The following is a 27521-nucleotide window of genomic DNA, read 5'->3' on the forward strand; positions in this document are numbered from 1 at the left end:
CACCCTTTATTGCCTTGCACCTTTGAGTTCATGATTCATCAGCCCTGTAGCGTGAGCCCTACAGCATTTTGGTCTCCTCTCAACCATGCCTCAAATTCTGTGGAGCCTGTACTGTCACATCCCTGCCCTGTCATACCCTACTACCCTGGTACCATGATAAACTTCAAATAAAGAAAATGTTTCCTTTCTCTCTTCCTAGATCAGCCTGCTTGCCCTGCTGTACTGCTCACCGCCAGCCTTGGTGAGGGGCTTCTCTCCATAAGGAAACCTCCCATGAGACGCATCCAAAATCAAAGGTCTTTGTAATTTGTCCGCTTCTTAGACATTCAAATTGTGCGTTTGTTCTGCCTCAGCTTAAAGGAAGTCATCCCCCGTAGGCATAAGTGGAGCCCAGCTCTCGATACAAGGATGTGACAGAGTTAAGCCCCAGGGCTTTCAAATTAGAAGCCACTGTGAGATCTTGAGCAGAAATCACTTGGGAAGTACTGCTTTCCCTGAAGCTTGCTTTGTCCAGCTGTAATGGGGAAAGGAAAGCTGACACCACCCCTCCTCGTAATAATAGCCCCAGCTTTATCCACTTCCCTTCTCCCTCCAGTCAGGGCTCATTATCTCCCAAGAAAGCCACCTGGCATGTGGCCCCAAAAGGAACTGGACTGTTTAAACCACTTCTGTTTTTCTCCTGCATACAGCTCACCTGCTCACGGTAAAAGGGCTGTGGTTATGAGTTACATCACGGCTGCAGTGGGGAGCCAATTCAATCCGATCTGCTTTCGGGTTGCAATCCCTGAAGTAAGGCCATGCCCTTCGTCTGGTATGGAGAGCTATTCTATTCCCTAATATGAAGGATCCTCAGTCTCCCTTGTTGCTTGTGCAATCTTTTTGGCCAGAAACGTTTACCAAAATGGGATGTACCTGAAATGTAATATGACCAAATGGGCAAAACTAGAGGCATTCACATGATCTATGGTACTCTGGCAGCTTTGACTCCAAAGATCTCTGCCCAACTCAAGTACTGCCAGTCTGCACCATGAGACCAAATGGGAAGCCGAGAGTGCAGGCTACTCCTCTCTCTCTCAAATTTGTGAACACAGCCAGGATCTGAAACAGTTGCAAGCTGCAATCAGCACGCAGACAAGTTCCAAATTCAGCATTTTTACTTTAAGAGCCAGATATTCCCCATCGCATGGATGTTTCCTTATTTCCTCATCTCACTATTAGTATTTTTCATTTAACAATTTGACAGAAATAAAATACACTGCAGTAATACCGGTGATAACGCATTTACTCCCACCTGAAAGACTGCCTTTATTCTTTCATAAGTCACTTCTAGCTTACAGCTCTATCGATCACAGGTGAGGATGAATGGAATTTCCCATGATCCTCTGGGATAAATCCTACATATATATATATATATATTTATATCCACCAAACAACTATTTCTAAAACTCAACAAAACAGGTCACCAGGGCAGCACTCCATTGATTTCATGTCCACTTATTCTTCAGATGGTACGTTGAATGCTTGATCAATAATTCAGCAGGCTGTGGGCATCAGAAGCCCCAAGAGGCACTATCCTATCTCCCACATAAGATCTGAGAGGTGCATTGGTTACTGAAGAGCTGAGGGCTCATCCAACCTTAAAGCTGCCACCCCTTAGGAAATGCACCCTTCAACGCTGGAGAAGCTGGGCCATATGGTAGCCACATCCTGGAAATCAGTGGGAGCTGAGACTTTCCCATATCACAAGACCGGGCCTTTCAAGAACGCCACTCAAATTCTGGCCTGGTGCCTTTTAACATCATGCTCCTGGATTTAAGTCAGCCAGTTATGAGCCCAGAGACAGCTTTATCATCTTGCCCTTTGGTGTTAACTCGCACGATATTATGGCGTTAACAGAAAAGCAGTTCTGCTCCGGTGCTTCAATGCCCAGGAAACCCTTCCAGAGATGACTCTGCCCACTGGAGTTTTACATTATTATCCACACTCTTGTCTCTCAGATTTCAAAACAGGTCTTTATAAGAATCCTTTAACCTCCTATTCCTTTCATCCTCCCCTCCTCATTCCCGGGAGATACCTCCAGCATGGAACTTACAGTTCAAAAAGCCTCAGCGTCTGGAAGAGCTGCCACGACAGCGTGGTGAGCCGGTTCCCAGAGAGGTCTCTGTAAATTAACAAGAGAAAGAATGCATGGTTATTAATTCCCCCGGTGCTGGATTCTACCAGGTTCATCAAACCTCATCATTTCCACTCCAGTTTACATTTACAGGGAGATAGGCAAGTAGTTTGAAGACCCAACTTCAGGCTTAGGAAAAAAATGTTATGAGACCGAATGCAAACTGTCTATCCTCCTCCCACCCCTCCCACAACCAAATAGGGGAAAATCAACTGCATATAAGAACCGTATATACGAACCAGAATGTAAGCCAGCTCTAAACAGCATGGCAAACCAATCATTCAGCAAAGCTAGTGAAATAAATGAAACAAACTGTGGCAAAGAGTAAATGTCAGCCTCTGAAATTCTGTCCGTGGTGACAATCTGAGATGTTAGTACTAACTCAGAGAGTCAGATTTTTAAATTAAAGCAGATCGGCGTGTCGGCGGTATCAGTTAGATCTGTACCACTTGCACCATGGGTTGCTACTCTAGCTATGGAAAATGCTCGCCATCTGGCAGCACTCAATGCCAGAAGTACAAGAGTGTAAACCTGTTCGGTTCTGTCCAGGAAGATTTTAGAAATCAGCATCCCCGCTACATCACCTGAGTCAGGTAAAGGCCTGGGAAATGGTGGAATGAGAGGAGGAAGAACAGGGATGAACGATCTGGAAACAAGAGAGAGAGACCATGGGACAAGGCTAATTCAGAGAGGATGGTGCATTATCATGAAGGCAAAGAAGGAAGAAGCTGCCTTTGACTTTTCTTTTTTTTTTTTTGGTTAAGGGAAAACAATAAAGAAACAAAGTTTATAACAGGCAAACTGTTCAGCCCCACCAAAGGACCCAGCTTTATACATCCCAAGTGGCTGCTCAGTCTAGCCACAATAGCAATGAAGTGCCATCACACAAGTCAAAGCTGCTGCACTTGAAAAGACTCAGCTATGGTAAAACTGTACAGCAAAAATGAGGGAGACCTCACAAAGCTTCAAGCCATTACCACCATCATGGATAAGCAGTAACCAAATGCAAAGCCCTCCTCTAATTCACTCCGAAACCCCCACATCAAACTCCATTGCACTTTTATGTTTTCCTCAGCAGGAACCCAAAAGGGTAGGACTGAATTACTGGTGAACCCCAAGTCTGGACACCAGTTAAAGGCTAAAACAATAAATGTCACTGAACCTCATGCCTATTGCCAAGACTCTCCAGTCACAAACCCACAGAGAAGCCTGGGATCTCAAATCCTAGCCCCTAAGTGCAGGAGGCAGGGCATGGTTACACCACCTCCGGCAAACCTGGGAGCACATTCCTGGAGTGCTGATAGTAGGAAAGCCAACCCATCTTCCCCGCCTTGCCCATCAGCAACGAACTCCCAGGGAACACGATCTGCAGAGTGGAGCTGCTTCAGGATTTGCTCCAATCCAAACCCTGGGTCCTGCACCCTTATTATCCATCATTAACAAGGCCCTGCAGGTCCTCAGTCCTTCCCATTAAAGCTGACCCTTTGCTTCTCATTACCCCCATCCCCAACTGTTATTCTTCTCCTTATTTTAAGGCGGTCACCACTGCCCTCACCACCCAGGCCTGTGCAGCTATGGTAGTGTATCACGTGTGGCTGCTCTCTAGCTGCAGAGACCCTTCTTGTTGAGACCTTTGCTGTGAATGGCAACGAAATGCAAGGGACGTCAACAAAAACCCAGGGCCTCATTAAATTAACTGCCAGCAAAAGAAGAGATGGGACAAAGGGAGGAGGTAGCACAAAGGCAGCTCCAGGCAACTAAGTCTGCTAAAGGCCAGGCACTGGGAGCCTCGGTGGAATCAGAGAAAATGCTAAACAAGACTGAACACAGAGAAGCAACTCCAGACGCCAGCTCTGCCGGGGCTTGGTAAGCAAGGAGGCCGATTCATTTGGCCATTCAACTCAGGATAAACAAGAAGACTGTGCCATTAGCAGGCTAGTATAGTTCAGAAGGGTAAGGCCTACAAGCCCAAACTGGCCTTTGCTGGGCAGAGAGGTTCCCTAAGGGGACTTTACCTATTCAGCCTAGAAGGATTCCTCCCTCATGCTCTCACAGGGAGTCCAGAGCCCATGAAAACTTGACACTTGCTACATCTGAGCATCCAGCCCTCCTGAGAAATCCTGCCACAATCAACCAGTCGGTTCAGCCCAACCTTCCCGAGACCAGTGAGTCATCCAGCCCTCCCAGTTGGCCCACCAGCGGGCTCTGTGCTTTAAATTATGAGTTGCACAACAAAGAATACAAAGTCCAGCAGAAGGCAAATGGGGCCTAAGTCATTTGTGTGTCAACCCCAATTCTAGGTTGCGGTGGTGCTTAAAATGGCCATGACAATTTACCACAGCGCCAGTGGATAATCTGATTTACAGCAACCTCTCCTGAAAAGGTCAGCTCTGGAGTTCTGCAGGTGGAGCCCGCACACAATGCCTCTTTACAGAGCAAATCATCTCAATTCCTCCTCATCCCCTTTGGCTGGGGACCAGCTCACACTGTGATATCACCACACTGAGTGGGGACAGGATGACACCAATACGTCATTGCACTGTGGCTCCAAGACACACCACATCATTCTGGGCACAACCACAAGCTGCTTATTCATGCAACCAAGATCCCTCCATTCCCGGGGTGCTGGGAATATATTTCTAGCTTCCAGAGTGCAAACAAAAAAAGAAAGAAAGAAAGGCTAGGATGTGCAGACAGGCAGAGCAATTATATTGATAGCAAATAATACCAATAGAAGTGGTCAGCACAGAACCATTACATCTGCATGCATCTCTAGCAATAAAGTATAGTTAAACTATTGCAGCAGTAAGCTGCTTCATTGCGGGGAGCGGGTCAGTTCAGCTAACCTGTAGTGCTACAGCATCATGCAGACATAAACAGATACAGCGTTGCAGATGATACAGTTAAAAGGCTCCTTCAGGCCTGTCACACAGGACACTTAGCACATGTTTTATTTAGACTGTAGCAGGCATTGCTGTGCCATGTTAAAAGTTGTAGCATATTCTGAAGAGTTGCATGATAATGCTTACCATGAGCTCAGCCCACTCTGGACAGGGCTGGAGCTGGCTGTGTCCACTCTTTCCTCCCTCTCCCCACCCCCAGATACTGTCCCCAGCACTGGGTGCTGCAGCTGGCACAGCTACTTGTGAGGACGTGAAACCTCCACACCCAGAGGCCATGCTCTCCCTGCCACATGCCCGGCACTGTCCAGCCCAGGAGTGCCTACCCCTGGCACACCAGGGCAAGCCAGGCCTCTGCCACTGGGCAGCAGGCAGGGTGAGCCACAGGGAGTCAAGCCTGGGAAAGGCTGCTGCTCCTACCACTGCGTGAGCCCAGTTTCTGCCACGGTCAGTCTTGAACCGATGCCAGTGCAGTACCAGGAATGGGACGGACAATCAGCTGATTGCCAGCCCCAGCCCCAGCCCCTGAACTCATATGATCTCTGTGGAGCAGTCGGATGATAGCCAAATGCGTGTTACTGAATACGATGCGGAGATACTCCTCTTACCAAAAAGTTGTAAGTTTGCTATAACCCAATCACACCACTTAGCAAGTTTTACTGCTTGAATGTACAGATGCTCATGCTATACATGCAGTTAACATCCTCAGCATAACGTGAGGTATGGCCCTTTGCCTAGACCCATACAACATAGCCACAAACAGGAGATGCAGCCTGGCAAAGAGGGTGGCAGAGCCCCTCATAAAAGGCTCAGCCTCTAGGGGCATCACACAGCTCAGTGAGGAGAAGGTTCAAAAGACCCTGCTGCTCTAGGAAAATCGGATGGTAAAGGCTTTGCAACCCCCAAGCACAGACAAGGCTCTGAAAAGGGGATGGATCCATAAGAGAGATGAGGGAGAGAGAGATGCAGAGGAGAGAGCACTTCTTGCTGGAAGTGTCCTTTCACAAAGGTCATGTTTTGCTACATTAGGCAGAAATGTCAAGAGAAAATTGGATTCTGAAAGAGGAAAGAAAAAACAAAACAGGCTTTCCACGCAAATAAGGAAGCAAAAATAGCATGATCGTGTTATTAGAATTTAGGGCACAGAGAGATGGAAAAAGGAAACATCCTCCCTAACGCAAGGAGTTTTGCCAGGCAGACACGCTCCTCCTAATTTTGTCCGTTCTCCATAACCCTCTGAGAACTAAAAGCAAGCCAGGAGAAGAGGAGATGCATCGCCACTTGCTCACATCTGGCAGGAAATGCTCCTTCCAAAGGGCTGGGACACCATCTGATCCAACAGGCAGCATGTCGCACCCGTGGGGAGGGACACACACTCGCAACTTCCATCTTGGGAGTTTAACAAAGACGCATAAAAGGTTGGAGGTCCTAGGCAATAAGGACAGGATACTCTTCACTTAGCAGTATCACTGATCTCCAGAACATACTTGGTAGCCCAAAAGCTTGCAGAATTTATTTTTTTTTGTTTGTTTTTTTTGTGATTTCCTAGTTGGTCTAATAAAATTACTGAACAAAGAGTACTAGATTTTTACTCATCTCAAGAGGTTTTGGGGGAATTCTTTTTTTTTTTTTTTTTTAAACAAACATTAAATTATAAATACATTATTATGGTTGCAAAGTTAAGCACTCAGTTGTTGGAAAATGCCAGAACTGAATCTGTGGAAATCTCTATCCACTCCTCTTAGTGTGCATGGATGATGATCCAGTCTCTACTTACATGATTACATTCTGTTTTTCCTCTGGGATTTCTGCCTCACACAGGGCACCAAATGGACAGTGCTCACTTCATGAGCACTATTCAATATCTTTTCTCTCTGTTTTTCAGTGCCCAGCCCCATGTCTCAATCACCACCCACCATTCACAGCCTGGCCTGAACAACGGGTTCTTCCTTTACTCATGGGCTTTTCTCTAGCATTCATCACCCAAACATCCAGGTAACTCAGAAATATTACTGAATCATTCCCACTTCATGTGAAGATGCAGAACTGAGATTAAGGTCAGAAATACCCACGCATTTGGGGTGCCTACATGTGTGATGCCTTGGACCTGGTTTTACACGGTACTTAGCTCTACCTAGTAATTTTTGTGTACAGAGCATAACTCTCTATAGTTTCAGTTGTTATAAGGATAAGAACTACCACAGTTCAGAACCTGGGGTCAAAAACAGGGTGCTCAAAAGGTGGGGATCAAACAATTGACTTCCCTCTGAAAAGCTTGGTTTCAGTGACTTGCCAAGCAACACACAGAAACACCATAAGAAGGGGACAGAAACTGAACCTCCAGGACTGCCTTCAACTTGTCTAAACCATGAGACCCTCCTTTCCCTTCATGCAATCCTGTGCGTTGGTTACTACACACCAACCATGACTCCCAACAAGTTTCATAGTTTCTAGGGTCAGAAGGGACCTGAACAGATCATCTAGTCCGACACCCTGCCATGGCAGGAAAAAGTACTGGGGTCAAACGACCCCAGCAAGGTGTACATCTAGCCTCCTCTTAAAGACCCCCAGGGTAGGAGCCAGATGAAGGGGTCCTGAAGAGAAGTCTCACTGCATTCCAGTTCATCACCAGCCCCACTTTATCCTGCAGGATCAAAGAGGTAGGCACCCGATGAAAAGCAGTAAGCTCCCAGTTATTTAAAGATTTTGTCATAACATGTGTACAATAGGCTGAATTAAGGATGCACAGTCAACCTTAATTCTGGTGCATCCTAAACTTCTCTGTTTGACTTTGCCACTGTTATATTTGTTTAACCAAAATACATGTGCAATTTCCCAAAAGATTTTTTAAGCAAACCATAAAGAAACAGAAACAGAAACTTCATCTCCCATATGGCAGGCAAGGTTCTTTGGGTAGATGTGATATCTTTTATTAGATCAAATGAGTAGTTGGAAAAAAGTTCCTAGCAAGCTTTCAGGTGCAATCACCCTTCTTCAGGCATAGGAAGTCTCTGCTTGAAAAAGAGTGATTGAGCCCAAAAGCTTGCTAAGATTTTTTTTTCCAACTACCCAGTTGGTCTAATAAAAGAGATCACATCTACCCAAAGAACCTTACCTGCCTATATCCTTAGACCAACATGGCTACAACCAAAAAGCCAGCATCTGCCATATGGGTCATCTCTCTTGGCTGCGACCTTTGGATCCACGGTGCAGACTTCTGCCACTTAAACTAACTGGGTCACAGATCTGTGAAGAGACACGCTGAGACTTCAGTGGCTTGTCACAGATCTGTGAAGAGACATGCTGAGACTTCAGTGGCTTCCTCACCAGGCTCTCGAGAGGCGAATGCTCCAGTGAACACAGGTTCCTTCACCCCAGTTCCCAGTCACAGTTTCCCTCTTTCCTATGCCAGCCTACACCCAGACACCCTCTCCCAAATTAACCCCCATCCCTCTTCAAGTCCATCTCCTATCCCCTCTACACGGGAATGAGGCTCCCCTCAGACTGGGAGCACAGGAGAAAGGGTTGTCCTGCCTAGTTCAGATGCTCAGCCCCAGACTTGACACAGCTGATAGTGTGGCTGGAGGACACCCAATGCATGTGGCATCTTCAGGGTCATTTAGCAACTCAAGTCTCTACTAAATCCACATACACTGTGATGCTTCAGGTTTTATAATTTGGCTAAATTGGGGCAGATTTTCACAGTGACAATGCATGCGCATCCCAGTCACAGAAGCCCCCTTCCTGACAAACGTTAAGGCTCCACAACAATGTCACAGAAAGGCTACAGTTTTGCAAATCAAAGGCATCCATGTTTATTTTCTCACATGAGCAGAGCAGCTCGTTCCCCCCTAGCCTTGTACTGAAACAGCTGGACCATTTTGGCTGAAATTTAAAAAGCAGCGCAAGGTAGGCATTTTGCATGGAAAATCTCAGGCCAATCCATTATAATTTAGCACAGGTGTTAGAAAGTGAAAAGAGGATCATACATGAGGAAGCACTGCACCCCCTTAATAATAGATGATGCTAGCCAACCCATCTATAATAAAGCATGGCATATCGTGTATAAAAAATCTGCAAGAAAATCAGAAGCAAAAAGCTTTCCATAAGCATTTTACGGTCACGGACAGAAGTCCACCTCCCTTCGGATGGATGCAACTGCCAACATTTGTGCCTGCAGCACATCCAAACAGCTGACCTCCTAAGTCTTCTGCCTCCTTTTTTACATCAGTTGGCTTCCACCTTGAATCTAGCCAACGTCCTGTTTCACAAAGGGTCACTGCAGGAAACCATCCAGGCAAAATGTTCCCCAAAACACACTCTCTCTCCATGGGGCACATGCTGTATTCTTTCCCACTGCCCTTCCGGTTACGTGGGTGCTGAAGGGATGGATGGTGGAGGCCCATCATGGCTCTGTGAGCAGCATCCTTAGAGCATAGCAAGTAAGGAAACCTGAATGGTTGAAAGCCAACAAGTCAGAATTGCAGTCCTCTCTAACACAAAATGGAACGGAAAGAGTCCCACCATGCTCCATAGTAAAATTATCATGGACTTGTAGAGAAGTCAGGCTGGAAGGGACCTCCAGAGGTCATCTAGTCCAACATCCTGCTTGAGGCAGGATCATCCCTATCCAAACCACCCTATACAAATCCATAATCTAACTTCTTAATAAACCTACCATCAACCCTGACACAACACAAGACATAACACCCTAACCTGCCACAGGTAAAGCAGGAGAAACACAGCAGCCAATGCCCTGATTGGATAAAAAAGTTAATATACGCTCAAAAGGTCCCAGGTACAGGCCTACACCCTCCCCCACCCCATTGAAGAGAAAGGCAACAATCTGATCATGGGGCAACTGACCCCAAATACGGTGATCTCATTGCAGGCTCCCCTGTGCTACTCACTTATCATTCGGTTGAGGCATAATGTAATGCTCCTGACCACCAGTTATCATGACAACTCCAGTGAGCAGCGTAAACAAATATGGGTCTTGCCCAAATGCCAATTTGTACCGTTTTATTCTGCCTCCCTTAATCCCCTTCCCCTCTACAGTTCAGGAGGCCACAAAATGTTTCACATCATCACTGCTAGCATACCTGTGCGCACTGTCAGGCAGTGCGCATTGTTGTATCCCTCCTCCAGGAGCACAGCAATGAGAGGGCAAGCAGAGCACAAGTCCCAGGCCCTGCCTAAGGAAGCCCCAAAATAGAGCTTGGGGGCTCTTCGCCCTTCCATCCCCCGTTCCCCGCAAACTTAGCACCTTCCTTGCAGCAGCTCTGGCAGCAGGAAGGGGAGCGAAGCAGTGGCAGCACCTGCCTGAGGCCGGAGTAAAAGAAGATGCCGGGTAGAAAAGGAGGGGAGGGGGCACACAGCACTGCCCTGGGCGCAGTCCTGCCCAGTTATGCCTCTGCCCTCCTCAGAGATGGCTGCATTGATGTCATGGCTTCTCTCTGCCATTGGCGCTGTGGAATCCCCTCTAGAAGAGAAACACAAGCCAATTGCCATTGTTGTATCCCAGCAGATGAGTGGTATGTGGGGCCGAAGCTGAAGAGGCTCTTCCCGCTCGCTCTCAGAGAGGCTGGCCAGCTTGCTGGTAAAAGAGGATACGAGAGGAATTGGCTTGGTGTGCTCCAGAACAACTGGACTTCAGCAGAAAAGGAAATGGTATGTTTGCTTTTCCCTCAATTAAGCGGCAGCAAAGAGAGTCCCGCTATTAAAGTCATTTTTATTCAGCTAAATTAAGCTGGATGCCTCATTAATGACACTAACAAACAAGAGCCTCTGTAATTAAACCATACACTACACTGTTGCAACTGAGCCCACTGTGGTGGCAGGGAGATGAGGCTGGTGGGGAGGAAGCCCCAGGCCCCTCCCTCCGCAATGAATCTCTCCCTTCTGCAGTTCCCTTTTATCTCAAGCCTGACACATTTATTTCTGCATGGGAGACGGTTTTAACACATTTTAATAACACGTTGCCAGCTCCAAAAAAACTGCTCCAAAGGCTTAGCACCACGGAGCTGTTGGGGAGCGAGCATGAGCAGTGCCAGGCATAAATTAGAGGTGAAATGCGCACCCTGGACTGCATTTCCCAGCACCAGGTTTGCCAGTGGCATGGTGCATGACTTCTTTGATATTTAATCTGCTCGGCAGTACCCCAATATAGCTTGTACGCGGCTCTCTTCACCCACTCTCTTGACTAAACATGGACAGCCGGGGGCAGGTGAAGGCAGTCACAGCAGACTTGGGGGTGGTAGCAGGAAACAGAGGGCACTGTTGAAGAGGGGAAGCCACAAAGAGCTGTTTCTCCTCCCACCTACTTGCCACTAGGGACAGCCTTCATTTACAGATGGAGGGAAAAATAGGATATGAGAGGGAAAGTGTTACTGTCTCCACAAAAATGAAAAATGGGGAGACTGCCTGGGAAATCCACTTCACAGTCCTAAGTAAAGTTTCCCCAACTTCAGCCAGACTCATGCCCCAGTGCAAACACGTGGGTGAGAGCAAACAAGGGAACGATAGGGAAGGAAAGTCCAGAGAGCCTGCCACTGCACAGGTCTTTGCTGCAGCGTGCAGTGGAAAAGTTTCCAAGCTAGCTCTAAATGAGCCAACTCAGGTGCCAGCAGCATCCCGGCCCCGGCAGTCCTCTGGAGCTCAGTGCAGGTTAATCAGCTGAGAAGTGGCCTGTGCTGAGCTCTGCTTAAAGCAAGCTCAGGCACTTCCATGCTACCAGCTGTCTGCATTGTAGACACACCCGGTGTTTCATTTCTCAGGCAATTAAGCCTCTGATCACACCAGGTGGCAGCTGGCTGAACGTAATGAAACTCGCAGGAGATGCCACGGAGTCACAAGCTTCACGTTGGCTCTCTGAAGTCCCCAGTGGCCAAAGGTGCCTGAGGTTCCAGAGGAAGACACCAGCTATAGTGCCACAGAGCAAATGACTCACAAGTCCTCCTCAGCTCGCCTCAAAGGAAAGTCTTCTTAAGACTGATGCCTGCTCACCCCACATCTCCATTTCCTTTACCTGGAATCCCTCCTGTGATCTAGACTTCAATGGATATTTGGGCTCGGCCTGACAGGTCTTAGGGAGCTCTGAGCTGAAGACCCCTCAATCAGCCTAGTATCCTTCTTTTCACCACAGTAGATGAGCTGGAAGCTAGGGCTGACCCCAAGTAAGACCTGATAACCTGGCATTGTCTTTCTTAGAATGACCCTCTATCCATCCCCTCCGGAGGAGGAGACACAGCCCACCAAGGGCAGATAGGTCCAGGGCTGGTGTAAAACAGTATTTGCTCCCAAAAGGCACTCCCCGAATAATTCACTAACCCAATATGCATTTAGGGCATGAAGTCTTTTCTATCAGATAGTACCATGGCCAATATTCACAAGATTTCACATAGAAATTGCCCCTCGTAAGCACAGCAGGGAGCCTTCTTGTTCAGTGCCCCACTCATCCCCGCATCAAAAAAGGTCTGCTTAGCCGCTGGCCTCATCTCTGGATGGTGCTGCCTGCCAGCATAAACCCTCTAAACCAGCCTCCCCCTACTCCCCCTGGAAAGTTGCTCTACATCATGTTCATCTCTATCAGACAAATGCAATGACCTCTACAGTGCAGTGTTACGTTCCCAAGTTCCTCCCCTCGGTGTCCCTTCTCTGCCCCTCCTCCCCTCTTTCGACTTCCTGCTTAGTAAGCAGCTTTGCTCATTAAGGGAAAATGTACTGTCTTCCCCTAATGAATGTGCTAAAATTACCCCAGCAAGTCCCAGCAGCAGCAGCACAGGCCTTTACCCAGAATCAAGTTTTGCAAATATTAAACTAAATTGAAATCTCAGATAGCTCAGAACAAACCCCCAATAGGTCATAGCTGAGACAGAGCTGGCAAAAGCACCAGGCAATGCCAAGTGCATGAAAGCCTCACACTCCCTTGCTCAGACACAGGGAAAGTGGATGAGTTAGCAGAACAGGGCTCAGCATTAAATTGATGCTGAGTGTTTCATAGCCACCAGCCATTCTCCCTCTTGTGCTCACTGCCTGGACTCTTAGAGGTGTCAGCGCAAGCAAACAAATAGCAGGGCTACGAAACCGCACAGACAGGCTACGTTCCTGGCTTCAGTCTGACTCCAGCCCCTGGATAGCGGCTGCCAAATTCCCAGCTCCTCCTCCCCGGACACTATGATGTGAAAAGGCTCAGCGCTCCGCTCCCTCTTTGTGTGTCCAATGCAGATCACTCCCCTGTCCGATCTGTTGTGATGCGACTGTGAGGCCATGAGACACCAGACATGGGAACTGCATCACTTCATACAGAATCTCAATACTAAATCATCCACAGTCCCCAAAAGGTAGCTGCCCAGGACCTTAGCCAGCCACTCACAACAGCTGAAGAAACTCCAGGATGGCAGCAAGCCTAGGAGGGAAACAAGAAATGTTGACTGCTAGCTTGATAGGGTCATCGCCCACTCTGACATACCACAGGATCCCCTCTCAGACACAGGCGAGAGCATCCCCCGAGACGCATATGACCAGCCCAGACCCATGGCAAGGGAGAGGAACAAAGACAGCTCTACAGCCGCCCTGACTTTGCCTTCCCTGGCACCAAGGCTTCAACTCAGACTCCAGATGTTACTGAAAGAGCAGTGGGGGTGGAGAGCTTTTATTCATTATTGTAACACAATAGTATTGAGACAAAGCTCACAGTCGCAATGCAAGTCATAGAAACATGGGGAGGAGGCACAAGGGTGACAGTACTGGCAACACACTCACAGCAACACAACTCTCAAGCTCAGCTCTCCCAGCTTGTCCACCCCACACTATTCCTCTCACTGCTCCTGCAACTAGACCATGTGGATGACTACTGCCTTCACCCCAGGGTTGCCCACGCACCCTACAGACCACAGACCCTTCACGATCTGGGTCGCTCCTTTACACTCCAACCCCTTTCTTTTAGAGCATTTCCGAGTGATGTTTAGCTTTCCTGGGAGAGGTAACGAAGCCCCAGTCTGTAGTGGTGTTCAAGGTTGTAGACCAGCATGCAAAATGGAGACAAGGGCCAGTCAGGAAGTTTCTCTGGAGGACTGAGTGTTTTAGGTGCCAGGGTGTGGTTCGGGCACCCCTCTCACACTTGGCCCCTGCTGTTGTGCTCTCTTCACACTGTTCTTCAAGGACATCTGCCTTCAGTCCTCTTGGCTGAGTGTTTAAAGCTGGCTCAGCCTGCAGTCACGTTTCCTCAGCCCCTCCAGAGTTCAGCCCCACACCACTGTGAAACCACAACAGGTTTTGTGCAACTAAAACCAGTCGGTGCTGGGCAAAGCTTTTCTCTCTACTTTCCTCCTGCAACTGAGAGCCAAAGCCCTTCCCCCACCCCTTTCTTGTGCTCTCCTTCCCCTCCTCAGCCCACACGGTGGTAATTTTAGATCCATCAAACCTGGAGTATAACTGCACGGCGGGCTTTTTCTTGCTTCGCTGCACAGAAATAATATTTGAGATTTGTGCCGATTGAGGGCAGGGGGTGCCAGCTGACAACTCCAGCAAGGGGCTGGGTTTATTGCGCCTGTTTGCTTTAAATTGCATGTTTCCCTAAGATGGGATCAGGGAGCGAATGGAGAAGACCTCCCACACATAGGTTTCCAGCAGGCCCAAAGTGAGCCAGACCAATATAGGACGAATGCAATCCCTGCCACTGAGAATACAGGAGACTTGTATAGACAGGGTATGGGGGGGGGACGAAAGGGCAGGGTGGCTCTCAACTCCCAAAGAGCCCCTGGTGAAGCTACAACCCAAACCACATTCAAAGGCCTATGCAATGCCACCCACTGGCCCCCAAGATGCTTAACCATGGCTTCTAATTACCACATCCATAGCCACAGCAAGATGCAAATTGATTAGTAAATAATCTTGTTGGAGAAATAACCAGGCACTAGATAGGAACCTCCTTTCACAGCTAGACATCAGTAAGGGGAAGGTTAGGAGTTTTAAACAATCAGCCCACAGCTGTCGTTATTAGAGGTCCCTATTCAACACAACAAGCGTGAAGCAGCTGGCTTCACCCAGTCCTCGAGATGTTTTCCCTCCTCTGAGCCGTGCTCAATGCCCTCAGCCCGGTTTGTTAGCCGGAGTTATGGCTGAGGGGAGAACACTAAATGCTCTCTTACTGTTTAAGAAAACACTGACACCAGAAAACTAACACCTGCTGAGCAGCCCCATGGCAAACTGCTGTAATCAAGGAGTTTCATTAGAAACCAATCAAAGTTTACCCCCACGTGGAGGCTCAGGACCTATGAAAGGGTTAGAAGGGGCAAGGCTGCAGTTTCTCCAGACCGTGAAGACAGGGAGAAAAACCCAAGCGATAACAAGACAACCGAACACAAAGTAGACAACGCATTCGGCAGACACTGCTAAATGGTTTCCAATTAATTAACTGATTACATGATAGAACAGAAGGGGATTCGAGTGAGGGCTGTTGACCTTTAAGAATAATTAATATCATCAGGATCACAAAACTCGTCCAAGAAAAATAATTAGGAACATTTTAGCATTGCTTCTAAAGCCATGGGGGGAGGTTCTGGCTGATTCAGAGGCAGCGCTTCCCCCTTCTCCCCCCTCCCTGCTCTTTTTATGACCCTCAGACAGCTCCCACTCTTTACGCCCTTCCTCTCTCCACTACTTCGCTATCCCTGATATCCTTCCTTTCCTCTGGCATATCTCTGCCCCTGCCCCAGGCTTCCCACCATCACCTTCTCCCTTCCTCCACCCCATTACTCCTGTCCAAGGAGTTCGCCTTGGCCCAACCCACCCTTGCCATTCCACATTCAGCCCCCCCAATTCTACCTCTACCTCCCCCCACCCTTATCTCCCCATTCTCCACCTTGCCCCTTTGTTCACGGTAACCCCGTCATGCCCTGTCCCACACTGCCATTCTTTTAAAATCTATTCTCCTCTTTCTCCCTGGCAACCCCAACTGTTGACTGAAAGCCAAGGGAAATATAGTCTTAGCCTCAAATATCCTCCACAGAAGCCAGTCCCTGCCCTCCCTTGGCAGTCAGCTGCATCACATAAGCTGTTCTCAGAAACACACATAAATATATGAGACAGAAGAAGGTGGCAGATGGTGGAGACTTGACTCCCCTCCTTCTCACTGAGTTCAAACCTCACCAAACCCAGATTTCTCCCTGCCCCTTTCCCTAGGGACCGCATGGGGCCTGGTGTTGGAAAGACCCCATTGCTAATGGGCACAGGAATGGAGAGTTTCCAGGAGAGAAGGGGCAAAGGAATTTGCTTGGAGGGCTGTGCTGTGTGAGAAGCTGACACCGCTATAGAGAAGCACTGGAAAAAAAGGCAGAACACTGGGATAAAACAGTGTAGGGAAAAAAACTCTCTGTTGTTTATTATTGTTAAAACTTCTTTGGCTTGACACTTTACTAAATTATAGATAAAAGGAAAAATGGTCCTCATGGGCTGATGAAGCCAGGCTGCTGCCAAGAGAGCTGTGTTTACACCAGCTAATGAAAGGAAAGACTGCCATTACCCCAAAGCATTCACACCCCAGTGTCACAGCGCAGGGAAAATCAGACACCTGCTTCCACTATTGCCCCTTCAACGGCTCAGGGAGCACTGGGGACAGCAGTTAGGCACAGCAGAAGGATGTCGAATGGACCAGATGGACAAAGCCAGTGAGACCAGCAGGGAGTGGCCAGACGGCACTGGGTGGGAAGGGAGGTCTGATGTCCATTCAACAGGCGTATGGAGGTTGTTTGCATTTGCTGGGGGGCTGATGTAGTCTGTAGGGTTGCATTCAAGGGGCAACAGAGGGGAGCTGGCATCCCTGCGAAGGGAGGGTGTGTCGGGGTGTTGAGGGGGAGATGGTAGAGGGTGTAGGATCCCTGCATCTCAGGAGAGGAGAGGCTTGTCCTCTTAGAGGGAAGGGAACAAGGCAGGCAGCAAAGGGACCATTCCTCTCTCCCCCCCATACAGTGTAGAGCCTCCTGGACACAGCAGGAGGTGAAACTAAAACATTCAAACAATTTCTCATCAAAAGGCAAGAAAAACACTCAGCCTGAAAGACAAACACTACATCGAGGCAGAAGCTGCCTTGCTCCGAACTACATATTCGTCCTGGAACCCACCAGGTCTGCAGGGGGTCGAGGCAGACAACATCTAGCAAAGCCCAGCAGAAACCTGCACTTAGCCAGATTCATTTGGGGTAAATTATTTCTACCTGATAGCAAACACGGCTGGGTAAAATGTGACAGAACTGGAGGTTTAGAGCCTTTTGTGGCCCAAATTCACCCACCAGCCTTGATGTTCCCAATTCCATTCAGGTTCTTGCCCATCACTGTTGTAACCAATTCTTAATACTGCCCAGTCTGCAGATCCTGTGCCCTTTGATGGAATACGACAGATGAATCGCGAGGGGAGGGAGTAATACAGCTATGTCTCTGATAGGAACCAACCAATCACATGGGTAGCCCCACTGTGAGCTCCAAGATAGCCAAACTGTGAGATAATTTCATCTAGTCTGCAAAGTGGAGCTGCTGCTGGGAGATTGCTTCATCTGATATGAAGTAGCAAATAAACTCTCTCAACCCAGGGCTCTGGAGGGGAGATGCCCCATGATGGGGAAGAAGATGGCACTGCAGGATGTGAGGCCAATCAGTCATGATGGCATCCCCCAGGAAGAGGCCAAAGCAAAATCTCTGACTCAGCCCCAGCTGGCATCCTCCAGCAGGGTTGAGCCATTCCTCCTAACCCCCCGCCCCCCTCCTCAACCCGGCTGCTAGAAACAGAAAGCAGATACCTGCAAGCTAGACATATGCAGCTGTGAACATAGGTCGTGGCTCAGGAGCTCGAATACTGGGAGGAGGGATATGGGAGAAAGGAAGGCATTTTACTGGGAGGATGGGGAGAACAGAAGTGTGTGCGGGGGGCGTGAGCTCTGAAGGCCTGGCAGTGACCTGTTCTCTGGTGGGCGGCCCCGGGTTTCCCTGCATGCTCTGGCCATGGTGCTGAAGAGCCCTGGCTCTATCACAGGGGCAAAGAGAAGAAGCTTCTGCTGGTAAGAGGCTCAGGCACCGGACTGCCAACCCACGGATCAGCAAGAGGCACGCGCTTTAGCATGCCCGGTTCATTTCAAGTATACAGGAGATGCAACAACCCCGCCAGGTGCCCTACGCTGGTGCCCCAGGGATATGCGGAGACCCAGCGTAAACGTATTAAGGTGCGTGTCAGCATGCTTGATTGCCAGCTGTTCTAGTGCAAATAGGCAGACAAGGTTCTTTGGGTAAATCTGGTATCTTTTATTAGACCACCAACACGGCTGCAGCCCACACACCTAGTGCAAACACACACTTGTTTGTGGTAGCGTCTCCATGGGATCCAGCCTACTGCCGTATCTTATCTTGTGCTATTGCTGATAGGTTCTGTACTCCCGGCACGCATGCGTCACCAGAGTAACAACAGAGACCATCCCACTCCAGGCTCCTCATGACAACAGAAAGCTGAAGCTGGTGCCGACGGCTTAATAAGCATTCCACACAATCTCCCAGCTCCAGCATAATTCACCGCACAGCTCTTAACATATATAAACAGGGGGCTTTTTTTGGTGGGGAACAAAAACTGCAATTTTATAATAAAATTTTATCATTCTAATAAAACACACCAGTGCCTAAGTTATGGCATATTAAATTCTTGCCTAGTCACACACAAGGCAGGAATTAATGCCCCATCATTCACACCTTGTCATGTCTTATTGCTCAAATAACATATGATTGGAATGTTACTCTTTCACAGGGATGGTGTTTACTGTCATCTGCCAGGAGAAGACAGTCATGCTGTTAGCGAGGCAGCATCCTTGAGATGCAATAACCTAGCTCAGGATATTGCTGAAACTACCTGCCATTTACCATGGAAAATACAAGTATCACTTCTCCTGTCCTACACACTATCAAAAGGTTTTCACAAGTTTTTGCAATAGCCAATTAACTAACCCGCTGTGTTCTTTGGAGGTTTCTGCCCCAACAGGGCTAAGCAGAGGCTGCTTCTGGGGTGTTCCCATTCCCCTCAGGACAAGAAGCCTCTAAATGTTTTCTGACCCTTGTGTCCCATAGACTTCAAGGGAAAGGTTTCCAAGAACCAGGTCCTTCCACATTTCTCTCTGCTCTCTTTCTTTTGGGATGTTCAGTGGCAATTATCCAATGCAAACGTGGCTCTGGATCAGGGATGCCAGGAAAGGTACATCCAAGATGGGCCTCCTGCCCCTAACAGCATCTCCCAGGCAAATTCATTCATGACAAGGCATGCACCAGGCCATGACAACAATGCAGGGCATGCCACATGGAACGAAATGATGGAATGGCCTTGGCCCGAAATCCATATTAATTTTCCTGTATCCCACACCTGGAAGCAGAGTCATAAGAGATGTGAGACCCTGACACTAGATTGGCTGGCAGGTCTAGTTTGCAATGAGGCTGCAGCCAATGCAAAGGATTTGTATTTAAAAGAAGAATTGGGGAAGCAGAAGTGTTCCAGCAAAACATCTATCAGTGGTTTCAGGCATTTGCCAGCAAGATGATGGATCAAGTTCAAAATGGCAGCAAGGTATGAAATAAAAAGGAGCAAAGGGAGTGAGGAGCAAGCACCAGCAATGCAGATTCCCTGGAAGCATTGGTACTATATTTCATAAAGCTGTAGAGACAAGTGAAAGCATGAACAAATGCCTAAGAGCTCAAATACCAAGCAGACAGCACAGGGCAAGCTCCTGAATATACTTGGAACACATTATTTACATCATTGTACAATTTATCTGGTATTATGATCCCATCCCAGACAGCAAACGGCTCGGGATACAGAGCTAGGAACAAGCCCATATCTCTCAACTCCCACTACACTGCATCAGGCGCATGGTCACCAGGCCTCTCTGAATACCTGTAAAATACATTTGTCCTTCCATAGCCTTGCAACCCTACAGACACAGCCTGGTCTGATGCCACCAGCACCCATCTAAGGGCTTGCCTAGATCACAGCAGCACAGGTGATCAGGTACGATGGGCACGGCAGTCAGGTACAATGGGACCAGGGATACACCCACCCAGCCAAGTCCACTGACACCTTCCAGAGATGGAATTTCACTGCTTAAGCTGCTACTGGTTTTGTCCCCAGTGCCACCTCAGCAGGGACTGCTGGAAACCACAGGCACAAGAGCAGGGATTGGGGATGAGCCCAAGGCAGCCCTTTTCTGGATCTGAAGTGCATGTGTGGATGACAGTGGGCAGGATGCACTCGGCCCCTTTCTCCCCTGGACATATTGCTGGGATGGGGAGAGCTGGGTTCCCAAACTCTAGTCCTTGCTCTGCACTGGAAGGCCTTGGGAAATCACTTCTCACACTCTCTCTCTCAGGTCTTTATCTGTATCATGGGTCTAACGCTCCCCTGCCTACCTAACAGGAGGGCAGCCAAGACTAATGAATGCAACGCTTTGAACAAGCAAGGCATTTATAAACATCTCTGACTGTCACCAGAGTCAAACATTAGTTACCATAGCCTTTGAACAAGGTTCAAATGGTTTAGATTTATGGCAGCCAGCCTAACACAAAAAGCCAAAGCCTTTGTTTCTACGCAGACCAGGGCTCTCCTCTGGCCTTGTGAACAATGGCTGCTAAAATACACATCCTGCCGGTGCTGTTGTTCCAGATGAATGAGGAGATGCTTCAAATTGATTATCAGTCATGTGAGGTAACGATTGGAAATAAACATGCCATCCACCCACCGCCGCTGATTAGCATATCAGCTAGGAACTGCACTACACTGACATACAGGGGACAAAGCAGGTAGGAAAGCTCTGGGAGAGGGTTTATGGGAATCTAAGGGAACATTACTACTATTTATTACAGCTGTGCACAGCACGGGCACGCACACCACTTTATAAAGGAATTAAATAGACCCAGAAAACCAAGCCTGCCCTGAGTCAATTAAGAGCTTACTCCCAAGAGGTGCTGAGAACACAATCTTCTCCATCACATACATGCAAAATGAGAGGTACCAAACACTGGCAGGATCAGACTCTTAATTAGAGAGAGACACACTAGGAAAGGATCATATACTCAGTGAAGGACAACTATGGGGAGGGAGGAGAAGGATGGGGAGAACTGTTTTGCTACAGATGCACTGCATCCTTTTTTTTAAAACAATATTTTGTTGTTTGTTCAAATGTTAATATACTATAATTAAGGCTGGAAGAGAACGACTGTCAGGAGCGTAGGTTGCAGCTGGAAGACTTAACTGAAGAACAAAATATGGAATAGGAATCTGGAAAAGGGAGAGTAAAGCTGTATGATATTTTGAATCAGGGAAGAGGTTCCTAGCTCCCAGAAAGGCCAGGAAGACCAAGGAAAGAGTTAAGCTAGAAAAAGTACCCTGGCTCCTTTAACGACACACCTGGGATCACTCACCAGGGAGCAAAGGCAAATGACCTTGAAACCACAGTTGAAAGTTAACAGGATTATTTTTGCAATGATTTGAAGTCAAATGCATTATCTGTTTATTTATCTCTTTAGCCAGAATGAGCTCATGGAACCAAATAGGACAAAGTGGTTTAAATGGTAACACACATGCCACTGTGCCAAGGGACACAAGCAGCGAGGGTCAATTGTCTGCAGTCCTTGAAGATGTGCAAGAAGGGTGCTTGGAGTGTACAAGTGCTTTCAAACAGCATCAATAAGAAGCATGCAGTGTTGACTCAGCAGCCCTCATCTACCCCAGATACCTTACCATCTAGAGCAGTGGTTCTCACCCTGCTTAGACTCAAGCAAGACACCCCTTTCCAGACTCGAGGTACCACACAGAAAAGGCCAGCTCTTAATTTTCATTCATTTCTTGATGACAGAAAAATAATAGAGCAATTCTGCTGCTCAAAGAGCTCCAGAAGACGCAATGTGACAAAGTTTTTCACACTGTGGATCTTTATTTGAACTTTCTGGGTGCATCCAGACGAGTGAGCACGTGGGGTTTTTGACACTGCAGACATGTCCATGGCACTGCAAAACACACACATTGCACATGCAGGTGTTCGCTGCACCGCTAATTTGTAGTGCTGTGAAGTTTCAAAAAAACCTGCACCAGAAAAAATGGGGCAGTGCACAGCCACAGAACCAGAGCCTAGTGAGTCAGAGCCATGCTCCAGCTGCTGGCCAGTCTCTGCACACCCAGATTGCCACTGCTGGAGCCCAAGGAGGCCCCCAAGAACCCCAGGTAAGGCTTCTGACCCCAGGGGCTGGCCCTAGCCTCCATTACACAACCTGGGGCAACTTGTCACATGTCACAGGATGCATGCAGGGGCATTCCCTAGGGACAACTAGCAGTGGCACAAATATGTGTCACTGCTAGTTGTCCCTGGGGAATGCACATCTCACTCATGGGGATGTGCCCTCTGAGTCTATCTTCTGAATTGCATGTAGGTATTTGCATACCTAACAGTGGTAATGTTGTGTGGTATCCTTAATGGTATCTCTTGACACCCTGGTGAGAATCACTGGTCTACACTCCTGGTCCAGATTCCTCCTTTCATCCAGTGTCCAGAAACACTAGCACACAAAAACAAGTAGCCTAGTTCATATAGGGCATAAACATACAGCTCATTGGGTTCTTCACATTGATTGCCCATGCACGTGATCTTATCCTGGTTGAGGGAAAGAAACTGCCTCCTGCTTAGCTCCAATGAACAGTTACCCCAGAATAGCCGATGCCAGGTGAATTCATGCCCTCACTTACCTCATGGTGACTCTCTGTGCATGCGCTTGTACTTTGACACTATAACCTTCCTCCAGGATATTCCAATCCAATGCTGCTTTTTCCCCACCACACACCCATTCCCCCTCATCTATTCCCTCATTCTGGAGTGTGGTTGCCTGTGGGGTAGAAAGCAGTCTCTCCCTGACAGCATGCGGGGAGTCTGGAGAGCAATCCAACTAAGACCCAGAGATGGCATTTCAGGTAAGCAGAATGCACATCCCCAGACAGAATTTGGCTGTGACTCTAGGGCCAAGCCCTTGCACCCTGCAATGATTGGCTGGAGAGGACTCAAATTAATCATGTCACAAGAGCTGACAGTAAAACAGGGCTGGCAGATCATCTGCTCCATCCTCTGACTGGGCAAGACAGATCCTTACACAACAAGTGGCCTGAGAGGCCTATCTCATCTCTACTGGCTGCACGCCTGTCCTCTTCAACCCCCATCTACATCAGCAAAGACATGACAGATACAACAGCAAGGCTAAAATCTCCGGTGGGATACCAGGCAGGCAGCCCACGTACACCACGCTCAAAAACCAATCCATCACAGGCGGCACAAATCTCCCTCCCCACAGACAGGAGTCACTGCAGTCTCCAATTGCTTCATAGTTGCTGACCAGACAGCAGTTTGTACAAAGGCTTCAACCCCCACGGTGGTTTTATCAGCAGTCTCTATCTTTAAGGTTGGCAGCAAACTGGCAGGAGGGTCGGTGACAGCTTTATCAAAGCTCGGCCGACAGAGAACTCTGTGACGGGAACTGTGCCGCGGCAGGCCCACGAACACATTTAGAGAGCACATAAGCCGCCAGAAGGCAGACTGGGGGGGACAGCCAGAGAATGCAGATGGAAACAGCAATTATTAATATTCTAAATGGAATTCTGACTACTTAAGCTTTATTTAAGAGTGCGCCTGACTATAATTACGAGGCCTTAATTTGTTTTCTTTACTACACAATAAATAAGGTGCGCGCGATTACCCTCTGCAAATGCAAGCAAGCGCCTACCAATTGGCTGACCGAGTGTCAGCGATTCAGGAAAGTGCTCAGAAACAACCGCAGTCAATTTAGCAGGCGAGCTGACAGTGGAGGATGGGGATAGAGGATACCAAGCAATAAGGAGGTACTATGGGGTGGCTGAAAGGACTAATGGACCAGTTCTTTATACCTCCAAGCCCAGCGTCGGCCAATCCAAAGGGCACTGAGGGGTTCGGGTGACAGTGTCATGCCTCCTGCCCTGTGCCCAAAATGGAATTACCAACCCCCATGGGAGGCTTAGGAACAGACACGCAATTACATTAACAGGTAAATCACATAGCTGTGTGTCTCCGCCAATCCTCTCCTGCAGCTTACATTTCAATTCCAGCCCTCACTCCCTACCCCACTCCCATTTGCCATTAGCAATAGGATTTTGCTTCTCTGGGCATCACAGGGGATTATTATTCTTGTTCTTTGTTTCTATGGTGTCCTTCACTTTTTAGGAGAATCTGATGCTGGTGAAAAGGTGCTGTACTGGCATCTCTGGGCACTGAAAGTCTCTATGTCTGGATCAGGTTAAGCAGGGAATGTCCCTACATACTGTACCACCCACTACCTGTTTCCTTCCTGAACTGAAGCGAACTCCACTGAGTTTAGGCAATAAGCCCATGCTCTCCTGGGCCTTTCAGCAGAAGCCCTCACAATAGCAGACCCCTCGGTACCATTGCAGCAATGGGTTTCACAATATATAACCTTGCCCACCAAACTCATTTCACACATTCACCTTTGCTGGGCTCTCCAGGACACACTCTACTAATCTGCTGCCGAGGCCACACTGTTTTAGCAGGGTTGATCTCTCTCCCACGATGGGTGGGGGAGATGGAAGGCCTAAGGTTAGTCAACACTGAAAAACAACAGCCTCTCCCTCCTGTGTCTAACCGCTGCCACTCCAATGCAGGCAGTGAGGACAGGAAGGCCAGATGTCTCTTGGCAGCCAGATCTCTCTGTTTTTGCCATAGGTCTTTTTATTCTACAGGTTGTCTCTTGCAGAAGGAAGGTCCAGTGAGAAGGCCTTTCCTGACCTCCTCAGCACCTTTCCCAGAGCCCTGGCAGAAAGAAGGTAGCAAATAGCAGTGGTTTCCCTTCCTTTCCTCAATATACAATCCTCACTTGCAGAACTTTCTATTCTGGGCACATATCTCAGGAAACGGGTAACCCCATTCCTTAGAAGCTGGCATGTCCATGACAGAAGCAGTACACTTTCCAGCTGAGGAGGGGAACCTGGCTGTTTTCATAGTTTCATAGTCGGTAGGGTTGGGAAGGACCTCAACAGATCATCAAGTCTGACCCCCCGCCCTGGGTCATACAGCCCCAGCCAGGTAACTGGCATCTCTGGGCATCTAATGCCAGGTAACTGGCATCTCTGCCCTTTTAGCCAAAAGCGCTCCTTGCAACCCTGAAGCTCTGACTGACAAACATCGTCTCCCCATCCTCAAGTAGCCTGGACAGAGGCATGAATGCTGGACCCTTTGTCCCCTGTGTCTATTGCTCCTGCCATTACAACGACAGAAGAAAGCTAGATGCATGGGCTAAGATGATCCAGACCCCAAAGGGAACTTCTGAAAAAACAAGTTTGCTTTCCACCTATATTCCCAAAATAACCTTCAGACTCAGTGACTGCACCTCCCAGAGATCCTTTACTACAAAGGCCTGGGGCCCACAGGCTGAGTTTGTACAGCTCACCGTAACCATAAATTCTCTCTGCACTTAAAACAGAATGGCTGTGAGGTTCACAAATGACCTTGTTATCTGGAGCTCGGTCTCCGAGCCCAGACCTGCTTGGATTCCCAAAAGAAGCCAGAACAGAGCAATCCTGGTGTTAGTTAAGATGGTATCAAAGACTGCCCCACAATGGGGCCAACAGCCCTAACCCCTGCAGAATCTATACTCAATTATGAGCCCTTCCGAGTCTCAGCAAAAATCTACTGGCCACAAACATGAACCAGATCCAGCTCAGACCCAGGCCATCCCTATCCCACAGCTGATCAGCAGTTCCCAGCAGGCAGGCGCGCACACACTGCATCAACTGCCATCATATCTGGGGTGAATCCCCCTACCTTTGTCGGCAGCTGTAGTCGTATCAAGAACTGGCAGAGCCCTGAAAACATACTTCTTCTTGCAACCAGAGGCGAAGTAGAGAATCCATGCATCTCCACTCCGGGATGGCGTTTCCACAGTCAGTCACTTCTCTATACATTACACACATAACAAGCCCCTCTCCACATTACACACATAACAAGCCCCTCTCCCTCACCTCCCACACTTGCAGGGCTAATTTTAACCACCCAAAGGCAGATAAGATCCCCTATCAGGCAACACTTTAGAACCCCGCAGACTCCAAGTACTTAAGCATCCAAATGCTGCAGACCTCTCAATGGCCTCACCTTTCCTTTTTTACTCCTCAAAGGAAAACTCATTCAGAACCATTATCTTAAATAAACCCTAACAAACCAGAGCACCTGCAATTAGAGCTGGAATAAGTGATCTGCTTGTGATTGCACAGCTGGGGTCTAAAAACTCGTAAGTGCATTGAGAAAGGGCCAGAAATAGAAGGCACTGGAAGGCAGCAAAGAAACCCAGGCTGCTTGACAGGTGGAAACCTCTCTCAAACAGGCTGAGGGGAGAAAAAAAACATTCCTTCACAGAGGAGCTGGGGTCAAGTATAACCATTAAAGCAAATAAAAGTTGCAGCTCTGTCCTGGAGTGCAGCACCTCTAGGACCTGAATCACCACCAGCCCTGCCAGTGGCCCTTGAGCCTGACTCCAGGCCCCCCAGCTATTCCTCAGAAAAGACCTGGGGGGGTCCAGTGGCTCAGATGGGAAAATGATCCAAAGGCCTAGTGAAAAAAATAGTTAAAGGAACAGAGGCAAGATCCCCAATGAAGCAGCAGCAGGGGAAGACCACCGCACTGCCAGCCAGGCAGCCTTCGCCCTGACTCACATCCAGCTTCAGCAAAAGGAAACCGCTCCTGTTGCTGGGGATTGAGACAGTATCCCTTGATCTTGCCAGCTACTGTACCCAGTGAGGGCAGCCCAAGACTACGAGCAAAGTGACATTTCCATTAATCCTTTTATCCCCAGCTTCTACGTGCGGCTGCTGCAAAAAATGTCAAGCCCCCAGCAGGCTGAGCTCCTTCCGAGGCAGCAGCTGGGAAGAAGAAGGAAGGCTGTCCTGCTGTGCTGGCACAAGTCTCTCAATATATCTCTGGAGGGGACTCTTGCAAGCCATCAGATGCTTGCACGGCTGGTCCAGGGCCTATGGGGAGACCAGACAAGGTGCCTTGGGTGGGCCAGGTAATGGAGGGAGAGGGGACAGACATACGAACATTCAGCAGGTGACCAAATCCTGTTCCACTAGGGCCCTGACCCCCGCTTTGCCCTTATCTACCCCAGTCCTCTGTCTCAGAAGACTCCCGAGTTATCACTAAAGCCTCTTCTCTCTAGGACAGAGGCATTTAAAGGCTAAGATGTGACATCCTTTACATGAGCCAGGGGTAAAGAGCACAGCATAAACATCTATGGCAGACTGCAGCATTGGGTGGTTTAATGATGCCCAAGTTAGCTGGCTTGCACAGCAGAAAGAGTCCAGTCAGGGCAGCATGGGGGTTTATGAAAACTAACTCACCTTGCTGC

At 48.5% G+C, this 27521-nt stretch overlaps 1 protein-coding gene across 4 annotated transcripts in view; it reads right to left on the minus strand.

The window, feature by feature from the left end:
- NTRK3 (neurotrophic receptor tyrosine kinase 3) overlaps positions 1 to 27521 on the minus strand; it is a 298100-nt gene that overhangs the window by 208401 nt on the left and 62178 nt on the right. For all 4 annotated transcript variants that reach the window (XM_090028540.1, XM_090028539.1, XM_090028542.1 and 1 more), the window contains exon 4: positions 2093 to 2161. In XM_090028540.1, coding sequence (XP_089884666.1) covers positions 2093 to 2161 — 69 coding nt within the window. The remainder of the gene's footprint in view (positions 1 to 2092; positions 2162 to 27521) is intronic.

Source organism: Crocodylus siamensis, chromosome 15 (assembly GCF_052110815.1).
Source record: "Crocodylus siamensis isolate JL-2025a chromosome 15, ASM5211081v1, whole genome shotgun sequence".
NCBI lineage: Eukaryota > Metazoa > Chordata > Crocodylia > Crocodylidae > Crocodylus > Crocodylus siamensis.